We start from the raw sequence: 12,332 nt of genomic DNA, 5'->3' as shown, positions 1-12,332 counted from the left end.
CAAGCAAATGAATTAGCAATCCCAGCCTCCAGGTTTTTCATATCTCTGCAGAATCAAATCCCCTTGGAAATCCTTATTATTTAATTATTCATCTGAAAATATGCCACAATAAAAAGCTACCAAAAAACAAGTTCCTTGCCTCTTCCTCTCCCCAGCAAGTGTGCCAACTTCTTTTCCTTGGCTGCGTGATGAAGAAAGGCTGGGCTGGTGTTCATACTCAGAGTATGCCTTCGCGGTAGAGAACTCCACTCCCAAGGCTACAAGACTTGCTTGTAAGATAAGACTCCTCACTAGGAGGTAGACAGTCCCCCCAAAATTATTAATTGTAGCCATCTACAGGTGTATGACAAGAATAGGGTAGATGCAGCTTAGGTAACTACCCATGGAAACATCCAAATTTAAACACCACTTAGGAAAATTTCTTCAATTTGAAATATTGAATCTTATTCTTTTCTTGAGGGTTGGTATCCATCCCCATCTGATTTTCCATCCCAAATACACATTTACATGCCTACTGCCTATGGGGAGATAGATGAAGCCCAAATTGGGGGCACCTAAGGTCAGGTTTATAGCAGACAATGTAAATTGTTCTTTTCTAAGAGGTTTTTAATATTAATAAAGATATTTTTAAGTCCTTTTGTCTACGATGGAGATACATGCAAAAGATTCAATGTATTCCTCTGCTCTCTTGTCAATGTCTTGATGAACATCTAAGACCCTGTGACACTTTGCAAATGAAAGTAATTAAGTCTGCATATTACAGTAAATTGGGAATATTGCAAACACCACTCAGGATGGAGAAATGATTCATTCAAGTCTTGAGAGGATGTATGTATGGGCAGGAAATAACAAAATGAGATTCATCTTGGAATAGAAAAGAAATTAAACCATCTGGGCAAAAGAAAATCATCAGAGCCATGAATTTTAGTGGGAGGAAGGAACCTTGCTAATGAAATACTCAGACATAGAAACTGCTTCTGTGAGGGAGATAACTTCTTCCCTTTCCTATCTCTAAAAAAAATAATTAATACACAAATAAAAATATAAAAAGAGTAGTTACATGGATAAACTTAAGAGTCCACAATGACCTGAGTGTTTACCCTAGTCACATAGAAACTATTAAACACATGACTGTTCACGTAGAAACTAATGACATTTATACAATATCAGCTGGCTCCAGTGATGGAGGCAAGAGGCACTTTTCATTCTCCACCGCAGTCCCAACTATTAACGAATGACCTCAGTTAAACATTCCTGAAACTAAAGAGTTGAAAAAAATAGACGAGGAATTGCAGAAAACAAAAACAAAAAAAACAATTTCTGAAAGCTTTTTTTCTCAGGGAGTTCTCCTTGAGACCTCACTTTTGGATGGTAAAACAGAGCCCTGTCCTGCTTCAAGCTTTCATCTGTGCACTTTACAGCCATAGGAGTACAGAAAATCGGTGCTCATCCCATGGGAAACTCCTAACTTTCATCCTGTTCCAAAGAGGGACAAACAGCCACAAGAGACATTTTCTGTGACCTAGACAGCTCTGAAAGCTGTGGAGGTGAAACTCTTCATTTGGGTTACTGAAATGCCATTTTCCATTGGTGTAAAGAAGAGCACACAGGCTGTGAGCGAGGCTGTGGGTGGTGTGCCCTCTCCACCTCTGCCCTGCAGCATGCTCCCCAGGGCACAGCCTTGCAGGAATTTGCAGAATAACTGCAAACTAAGAGCACTCAGAGCTCGCCCACGATGGTGCATGGCACAGATATGCTCACTGCTCTCTGAAGAGAGGAGCTGCAGTACTTTTTGTTGGCCCCACGCTTCCTCTGCCATCCATTCTCCAACATATTTCCTTGTGTCCTTCTTGCAAACACTGAGCTTTCCCAGTCCCTCTTGCTAGCTGAGCTCTGCTCCAGCCTGTGCTTGGGGAAGTGGCTGGTATCACACGCTTTGAGAGGAAGACCTGGCCCTTCAACAGGAGCAAGGGCTGCCTCTTTTGCCCATTCCGCAGACTAACCTGAGGCTTCCCTGCAGCATGGAAATACTGCAGCTGGTGCCCCACTCAATGGGGAGGAGCACCCTGGAAGGCAGTTTGTGTACAAGACATTGTGCAAGGTGAAACCGCATTCTCTGAGCAAGCGAACGGGGAGCACAGGTTGTTGCAGCAGTGTACAATAGCTAGGACTGCTCATGTCCTTGAGTACCTGAGTCGCGTGACCAAGGCAGTGAAAAAATTATAATCTAATGCAGCCATGAGTATTCTGTTTGGAGCATCCTCCATATGTTAATTATTAATAATACATTTATGAGAAAAGTTCCTGTTCCAGCTCTCCATTAAATAGGATTTAAACAGCCATCTGGTGTTCTGTTTAACTCTTATTAATTTTTTTTTAAACCCAATTTGTGTGTCTTACTGTTAATTAATTTAAAACTCGTGAAAGAAAGAGGTGCTCTGGCTTTGTGATAAATATGAACTGAGCTGCTGAGAAAATAGAGATGGGCACTCAACATTTGCATTTAAAAGAATACAGCAACAATGAGTCTGACTTTGGGGAAGAAGAGAATGAATGTCACCTCCTACAGAGAAACAACAGCTTTAGACATAAAGGTAAATGTCAACATGGAAGCCCCCTGCCATTATTAAAGGATGACAAGAAAGGAGCATAGCAACATGGACAAAAATGAGAACAGAAAGCACGGAGTGCTCTGTAAAGCTGATGTACACTAGTAAAATGGTTTTGTTGGGGTCCATCCATAAACCATGTTTCTACACTATTGGTGGTCTGAGGGAAGAGTCCAAGAGAGTGCTATCCCAGCTTCTATATCTATACTTCTCACTAGCAAAAATCACACCCTGGCTTAATTAGAAATGAATTCACACACAAGGGAAACTTTACATTTCCAGTACCTGGAATTCTTCAATTGTTTCAATAAAAAAAAAAAAATCAGATCTTATGATCTCTCAGATCTTATGAGCCTATTGCTAACCAGCTATGGAGATGGGGAATGGCCCAGTGCTTCAGGGCAGATGAACTTTTAAGGTATCAAAATTCTGCTGGAATTCACTTAGTTTGGGGCTAATCTGGATCTTGTATAGCCCACATGAAAAAGTGTAGAAGAGAAACAGGCTTGGTTGTTGAGAGTAATTTTATTTTCTTTCATTGAAACCAGAACTCAAATTTAGCATCTCAAACTTTTGGTTATAATCCATCTGAAACAGCCAATCTAAATAATTACTGTTTCACCTTAATGCTACTTTTTAATTTTGCCATTTCCATGAGTATCTGCTGGACTCCTCCACAGGGTTTGCTCTCATGCAGCGTAGCAGAGGGCTGGGAGCCATGGCAGCCCAAAGGACTCTTGTGCACAGCAGCAACACAAAGGGCTCTGCTGCTTGTTCGGCACCCAGCCTTTCTCCTCCCTTTGCCAGCAGCCCTGCACAGCTGGAGGAGGAAGAAATCTGTCCTTGACTGGGGTATGCACATGCAAAGCATAATTAAATAATACCGGGGGTGACAACAGTAAATTTACAACAGTTCCAGAACATGGGCTAAAAGTCCATTTCTTGAAAAGCATCCAGAATTTAATACATGCCCAAATGTTTGCAAATTGTTTACCTCACTCCTGACAAACTGTTCTGATTGTAATAATTTTCAAGGAATCATGACTCATTAAGATACCTAATTTGAAGGGAGCAATAACTCTGAAAAACTTGAACAGAGGACATTTGAGCGCAGTTTTCCAAGAATCCTGGGGTACAAAATGATTTAGTTCTTTCAGGTATAGAATTAGAGTAATATGGTTTTTAAAGACGGCTTTTAAGCTACTGTAGTTTTGGCTTTTTCCTTGCTGTGAAATATGTACAAGCAGAGTCTCTTAATTCTTCAGTGACCTTCAATATAAAGTATTTCAATTATGTTACAGAGTTAAACTTGCTTTCTAGCCAGTGTGCCATATATGCTAGGAGGTTGTTTGTCAGAAAAAAAAAAAAAAAAAAAAAAAAGGAAAGAAAAAGGAGAAACGGACAGAGCTCCAATGTCTGGAGCTTCTGATGCTTTCTTGAATGAGTTGAGTGTTGAAGTTTCCAGCTTCAGGTTTACTGGACGGAGGAGGTAAGGAGGCTTCTGTCCTCCTTTTAGCATTCAAGATATTTCCTGCACCATCAGGGTGTGATGGCTAAGCAGCTCTGACCTCCCATTCAGTTCAAAGCCAGGTTGCCCTTGGAACTGGGTATTTTCAAGCAGGGATTTGCCCTTCAAAAACAGAGGCCTGAGAAGCACTGTGTTCTTAGCTAAGAGCAACCATGAGGTTGATGGGCAAGCTCCCTGTTATGCTGCTGTGCATGCAGGAGAAGAGCAGCCTGTACCTCCAGCCAACTGTGACTTAGGAACACGATCACTGAATTTCAGATGAAGGAGATATTGTGATGGGACCAAAATTAGCACCAATAATTTATATTGCATGTAAATTAATTGCATTCCTAAAGTTTTGATAAGGGTATAAAGGAAATAAAAGCCAGAAGGTGAAAGAGCTGATTTAAATCCATGAAATGGAAAGCAATGGCTCTCCGTTTCAAGGGTATGCCTCCTCTACCTCTTCCAAAACTCAACACTGTGGGGCCTTTGAGGGGGAGGACAACTCTGCTGAGCTGGTCAGGGTATGGGAGAAGCTGGTAGGCCAGCTGCTGAAGTTAAATAAAAATACCAGTCTTAGACACTGTGGAAGTTGTGGCTGCACTGCATTAAGTGTGATGAAGTAAGAGACTTCAAGAAATCTAAATGAACAGGGAAGATTTTCAAAGTTTATGCAAAGGCCTGATGAAGTTCCACAGATGCAATTTGCTATCCTGCCTGAGGATGGGAGCCCTTGACACTTTTCACAGACTCTGGATATAAAAGTGTGATAAAAAGTGTTAAATAACAATTTTCAATATAAATAGTTCTCTGCAAATTTTCATCAAATGAAGCTTACCACAGGCACTTACAGTACTAATAAGACTGTGAAATAAGAAGCTAGTGGTAGAGATAAATTTAAAAAAAAATAATCTTAAAATTTCATTTGAAAATGCAAATATTTAATCCAGAGATTAACTTAATAATAAACCTCACCACATAACATTGAACAACTTTTTTTTTTTTTCCCCTCAATCAGACTTCTCTGGGGCTGTTTCTGGGTGAGTTGCATACAGCCTTGTCTCAGCACCCAGACTTGGCCAGGGCAGGCAGTGCTGTCAGACAAGTTGATGAGGTCTGGGGGTCTGCGTGCTGTAGGTGGAAGTCACCCAGAGCACCTCTGTCTGCATTTCACACTTGGAGGGTCAGATGATGCCTGTGAGTCATTGCATTAGCTTAGGAAATGTGACTTGAAATTTACAGCATCAGTCCAAGAATTTAGTAAATTTGTATTATAATTCACTCTCCATCTCACCCTTCTCTATTATATGATTTTTCATAAAATGAAATAGATTTTACAGCACAGGTTTTGTATACTTAAGCCTAAACGCCTCTCCGATGGTTACAAAATTTGTATCTGAATTCTATTGCCTCTTCAGGAAATCATTTCTGTGTTACCATAACACAATTTCTTTGTTCAGCAAGTATGTGTAATAAATATCAGTCTATTATCATAAGTCACTGCCAATAACCAAAGCCATTTATCTGAATATTCATCTGTATCTCTGCCTCCCACAAATGAAACTATCTTATTTTCGAGTTAGCAGTTAAACTCTCATCTTACACAGACATATACTGCCTGTTGAAATGACTATTCTGAAAAGTGCTAAGCTGAGAGTCACCATGAGATTGACTAATGCTCATGTTTATGTTTTGTAATTAGTTTAACAGTTATTATCTGTGAACAACAAGTTTCTGATCCAGAAAGGATAATCAGCTTTCCTGGGCATGGGAAGTTATTTATACATAAAGAGACCAACTGCCTATGACCTACCACAGATGCTTTAGATTAGTGGCCATGCGTTAAGAAATGATACACTAATATAAAATACCAGAAATGGAGGAAATGTTCCTTTGAAACAGGCTCTTAGGACAAATGTGCTCAAAGCAGCACTGTAGAATTCAGCCCTGGCTAATGATCTTGGTGTATAAAGTATGACAAATATTTAGAAGAATAAACAAGGAAAATGGTAAAGAAAACTTCATACATTGAAAGGGCTTGATGTTCTGACCAGCTTTGTGGTAACTGTTGGACCGTGGGTCACTGGGGGCTGCTCCTTGATGATGTGCTGTGTCTTTTAGACGAGTTCATGAGCATCAGAATAAGTTTGGTCCCCTGTTACCAAAGCAACACCTTCAATAGCTGAATTTGACCCAGCTTGTTGAAAAGCATCTTACAAAGCACAGCCTGAGATGTTATGCTCAGTTTTAGTGATGGAACGATGCAGACAGACAACACCCTAAGAGGAAATATCTCACTCCTTACCACGAGGTCTTGCGTGAAAGCAATTCATTTGAAATAAGTTTTAAGATTCTCTAACTAATGGCTTTCATAATAGGAAAAGACCTCCTCTGGCCAGCACAGTAACAAAGTCAAGAGGCAAACTGGAGCAGGTGATGGGTTTGCAAGGGGGAAGAGAGAGCAGATGTTAGCACACAAATTTGGAACACTCTTCCAGATCTGTTGCAGGAGCCCAGTTCCCATCAATGCATGTTGAAGAAGCAATTAATTGGGACCATGCAGTCCCAGAATTTGCCAGAATCAAATTTTCCACTCACAGAACATAATTGCATAAAATTATTATTATTATTATTTTTTATAAAACTTCTAGAAGTATTTTTTTTTTTCTCCAAAAATTTACAATATGTATGTCCCTTCTATTTACTAGATTTTATGGAAATCTGCACACTTAGAATATGGATGGGAGTTTTGGGGGAGTGGAAGTTGTGAAACTATCACTTTTAAGCAATCTTTATCTGCTTTAATAAGTTTCCAAAAAATAAATAATATGAGTTCATCAGGTTATTTTTTTTTAAGGTTTTAATCCAACTCTGATCAAAAATCAAGTTATATATACATATATATTTAATTCAAATTCCACTTTCCTGTGGACTGCTATAAAGGGTCTTGACTATGAAGAAATTGGTACTTTTTGTATATGTTAGTTCTGTAACATTACAGAAAAGGGAACATTTTTGATGGTTGCAAGTGCTTTTGGAGAGTAACTAACCGGAGCTGTGGATCAAAGCAAAGTGATCAGGGAGCATTTGAGAGAAGACTGAGGCAACCAGAGACTTGGTCTGCTAACTTCAATCAGGCTATAAAGTCATCCCCAGTATAAACAGAGATCTAGTTTGAAGGAAAGACAGATAGTCTGGGGCCAGTAAGCAGCTGATTTATATCCTTTGCTTTTATAATTTTAGGCTAAAGCTGCCACAGCATCTGGTAGGTTCAATGCTCATCTCCCTGTAAGTTGCAGTGAAGGAATACCCTCACAGTCTGCTACAGAAACACACCCTGATCACTGCTGAAGACTTCTCAGACCTCATCTGTATATCCATGTCTATCATATTAACAGAAATGTTGCACCTTCTATAACATGTCCTTTGCAAATATCCCTCTGCACATAAAAGTATGTGAGCAAATCATGCCATAAAATGCTAAAACCTGAGGGACAGTTCTGGTTCCACTGAAATCCATCTTTCAATTATTATTTTCCAGGTGACTTCAAAGAATCTTAATTTAAATGTGAATACATATCTAGCAGACATTCAAATAAATAGCTTACCTTTTTGACCTCGTATTTAATAGCCAGTTTAATTCTGCTCAGACTTGGTCGATGGTGATCAGGGCACAGATGTATGTTCACATCTCCATTCAGGATTGCCTCTACTTCTTCAGTGTCTCTGCAGAGGTCCAGCACCCCCACTACGAAGTCCTTGCATTGCATAGATAGCTTCCTATAGTCATTCTAAGGGAAAAGAGAGAAACACAAGATATTCAGCTCTGCACTTAAGAGCATGCCTCAAACAACCCAACAGAAAAAGCCAGAGCAAGCAACTGTGAGAAGGGTTACTTTTGCAAAACCTGCTGCCTGGAATAGTAAGAAAGCACTTGATTTCAGCCAACATACAGCTAACCTTTTGCAAATATATATGAAATATATATATGAAATCCTTCCACAATTAATCAGCAATGGTCCTATCAGCAGCATATATTGCATTACCAAAAAAAACCCCTCCATGGAATAAATAATAAATTAGCACAAATAAATAAAAATAAACAAATAATGTAAAAAGGAATTTTTATTTTATTCAATCATACAACCTCTTCTTTTTACATGACTATCTTCTAGAAATATCACAAGGTCTTCCTACTGGGTTTGAATTTATGTCAAATTTTACTATTTAGATCCTTTACTAATAACTTTCTTTAATAACTTTTGAGAAACAGATTGGTACATCTAACTGCAGCATCACACCCAGATGTGTTCAAATAAATGATATGGATGTAACATCAATTTCAGTTTCAAATGTATTACCTAACAATTTGACAAAACTGTCCCAAAAGAGTATCCAGAGGGTAATTTCTGTCATAACTCTTCTCCAGGAAATAGGACCTCAGAAACTCAACATGATTTCCTATGAAATAATTTCACCTTGCAAACCCAAATTACACTTGTGGGAAAAGAGATGGTACGTAGCTGACTTAATAGCTGACTGGAAGAGTAATTTTACTGCCTTAAATTGTGATTGATTTTCACATGCTGACACTTAAAAATGAGGAAAATGCCACCACCTGAGTAAATGCAGTAAATTAGAACACAATTAAGGCTACCATTAATATCCTGACAAAATGGTGATATTAAAGACTCAATGCAACAAATAGAAATAATAAGCATAAGACAAGCTCTTACTGACTTGAGAGATCTTTTCAAATTAGGTTTGATGAGTTAATTAAATTCAGCAGCTTATCTAATTAAGCAAACAGCCAAAAGAGAGGATAGTTAAACCTGACTTTGATGAAATGATAAGAGTAACCTGGCTTTGTACTCTTATATTTTCTAAATTATTAATTCTTACATTTACACATAGCAACATATTGGCCTTCCTTGTTGGGCAAAGATCTCAAAGCACTGTGCAAATATTAGTTGGGCAGCACAGCAGTGGCTAAAAGATGGTGTTATGCTTAGAGGTGAATAAATTTCTTTGTATGTATTTTTTGTTGTTGTTGTTGTTGTTCTTTAGAATTGATATGTTCTTGGTAATAAATGCTTTCTTAACAAAGTTGGTTTGATTATTTTTTTTATGGCTTTTATTTTTTCCCAGGTCACAATATGATGTTGTTACACTACCTTTTTAAATGCATAAGTGTTTATTTGTACAGCAGCCACTTTTAGGATTCTTCAGACTAGGGAAATCACCAGCATCAAGTTTGCTTCCCAGTTTCATGCACAAGGATTTGCCAACAAAACTTGGATTCACATTAGCCCATTAAGGAAGTGATGGAGGAAACAGAGTTCCTGTTCCAGGGTTCCCCAGCCCTGGCCTCCTTCTGAGAACAGGAATTCTGTCCCAAGGCAGCTCTCTTGCAGCATGGAAGAGCTGTTTCACCCAATACAAACAAATTTGGTAGTTACAGGTAGCACAAAAGTGCTTCAGAGATGGAGCATTCTTGCAGAAATGGGAAGCTGCCAGTTCTGATAGGTGTTTGGGAGAATGGGCTGGTGAGAGGAGCTGGACAATAGCCTGTATTTTTGTGGTGACGTCTTGTGTGAGGGGAAACGTGTTTACATCCTATCTGCCCAAAATTTTGAAATCTGGAAAAGGTTTCCCTTTTCCTCCTTCATTTAAAGGGGATCTAATATAATCACAAGCACATCTTTTTTTCTGGTAGGGCAGGAACCTGCCCGCAGAGGTAACCTTGACCTCAAGACATCTATCGAAAGGCCAGATTAGGACAGTAAGATTTAAGGTGTCTTCAAGGTCAGGCAGAAAATGATTGTACATTTACATCTAAATCTAATACCTAAGTATTATGTGAAGATAGGGTTTGTAGAGTGAATATTATCAAATACAGTGTGAATTAGAGTCTGAAATGTAAATGAAAGACAGATTGCACTGTGTGGATTCAAAGCACTCCTCTCTAATCATTTCTGTGCTTTAATCTTCACCCTGCCAAGATATGTTTCAGTACGTAGAAAACTTGCCTGTTCACTGAGAGAATAGATGACCAAACACTTTGGCAAAGAAATAACTGCAGGAATCATGAAAAGCAACAAATATAGATAGATCTAAAAATAGATGTATGCTGGAAATGAAATGTGTAACTGCCCCAGGTAATGCAGACACTTAATTAGCCCAGCAGATTGAAAAGAAACAGGGTGAAAACTTTGCTAAGCTGTAATAATATTCCCTATTTATACACTGTTTAGAAAGTTCAGAAGCTTATCTCTTAGCCAGCACATTTTAGGTAATTCTCATCACCATTTCCACATCATCTGAAAAACTAGTATGCATTAGCTCTGATTAATTTTCCTTTTCTGCTTTTTTTAAGGAAATTAGTTTAGTTAGCAACCAGGAAGGTGCAGATATAAATGGCATACTCCCAGCTGGCAAACTCCATCAAGGATCACTGCAAGTGGTGTGACTTCTGACTAGATCTCTTATACAAATTTTTTTTTTTTTTTCTGGCTTCCTTGATGCTCACTGTCAGCATAGAAATCTTACTCCATTTGATGATGAGAACACAGCACCCAGTGATTCTCCTGAGGTCAGTGTCTTTCCCTTTGCAAGCAGTTTGTTGGCTGTATCTTTAGTAAAAACTGAGATTAGAAGGACACTGCCAGGCAAACATCTCCTGACCCAGGCTTGCACAGAGAGCTTTGATGATGCAAGCAGAAATGCCCTACCTGTGTATAAAATACTGAGTTATGAGTCACAGGAAAGGGTAAAATCTGACAGAAAACTAGATTTACAAGTGTATGCACATGGTATCGGTGTATATGCCAGTGCTGCATCAACTGCCTGTAGTTCACACATTTGGGGGCATCTGAGATACTGCACAAGGAGTGCTGAGATGAGCTTTTGAGAAGGATGAAAGTCCTCACCCCCAGGCATGGCTTTGTGAGGGCTGGCAGAGCCAAGAGGAAACCCAGCTCAGTTCTCTGGGCAGCAATGCAAAAGACAGGTTTTGTACCCAGGCAGTGACAATAACCCAACACTTCCTGTGTATTCTGATTAACCACCACATTAGAAAAGTCTGAAAAGTAGGAGTTTCATAAAGCAGACTAATCTTTACAGTAATGAAAACCACAAATCATATATGAGGGATGCTGGGGCCTCATCCTCACAGCCTGAGTGCTGGCAAGCCTCAGGGAGGGAGATGAAGGATGCAACCAAGGGCACAAGAGTGCCAATCTGCTTCAGATAACACAGTATTTTATTTCCTATAGAGACAGTGATCAGAGAAAAATCTGGATAACACTTGGGAATGTTACAATATAATTTTTTAAAACTAGAACATAATAAAAAAAAAAAATCCAAATCAGTCATTTCCTGCTCCTCCTGACACTGTTCATGTGGAGTTAAAAATGTCTGATTTTGCTGTTTTGAAAAGGCTAATGGTACTTGTCATTCACTGCAATTTCTCTGAGTACCGTATTATTATCTGTTGATTATGTTCTAAATGAAGTCTGTCATATCTCTACATCTGTTCAAAACCACCCATACTTCAGAAAAGGACTGTTTCAGGTCAGAGGGATACAGTCTGATTAAAAAGTTAAGTGAAATGGCAAAAGTAAGACCAGTCACCTGACTTGGTTAGTTAATGAAAAAATAACTATTTCAAAAGCAATCCTCATCAAAGATTGAAGAGGAACGTCCTCATCCAGGGGAGCCTACCTCTGAAATGCCAGTACTGCAAGTGCTTTTTGGATGGCAAGTTGAGAAATTTGGTGTCAATGCTGTGACGTGCAGCAAGCAGGTCTGAGATTTGCTGAACCCATCAGTGCAGCTGAGAAACTGAAGTGGTGCCAATGGTTCAGAAACAAAGAGGATCAAACAACTTTGTATACAATTATGAAAATCCCCCATGTCCCTCAAAATTGCTTTCAAGCCTTCTACCTTCACAATCCCAGCTTCAAGAGTGCACTTAGTTCTATGAATGCTGACAAAATACTTTCAAGCAATCTGCTTGAAACCATCTTCTTTGTCAATCAGTTTTTTTTTTTTATTTATTATTATTTTTATTTTTTTGGGGTGGTAATTGCTGTAGACTACTCAGTACACAGTTGCTGCTGTAAATGGGCCACAGAGCCACAGGATAGTGCACAATACATGAGTAAAATACAACCTGCACCATTCATGAAAATCAGTCCATATGTTACCATTTA

The 12,332-nt window shown here is 39.0% G+C and overlaps 1 protein-coding gene across 2 annotated transcripts in view; it reads right to left on the bottom strand.

Annotated features, from left to right (window-relative positions):
• Window positions 1-12,332, bottom strand: part of TRPC7 (transient receptor potential cation channel subfamily C member 7) — a gene marked incomplete at both ends in the record, with an annotated part of 61,094 nt that overhangs the window by 35,280 nt on the left and 13,482 nt on the right. For both annotated transcript variants that reach the window (XM_082771859.1, XM_082771860.1), the window contains one exon: window positions 7,728-7,910. In XM_082771859.1, coding sequence (XP_082627985.1) covers window positions 7,728-7,910 — 183 coding nt within the window. The remainder of the gene's footprint in view (window positions 1-7,727; window positions 7,911-12,332) is intronic.

This window comes from Aythya marila (genome assembly GCF_965140915.1).
Source record: "Aythya marila genome assembly, chromosome: 14".
NCBI lineage: Eukaryota > Metazoa > Chordata > Aves > Anseriformes > Anatidae > Aythya > Aythya marila.
This window is presented reverse-complemented; position numbering and strand designations above follow the sequence as displayed.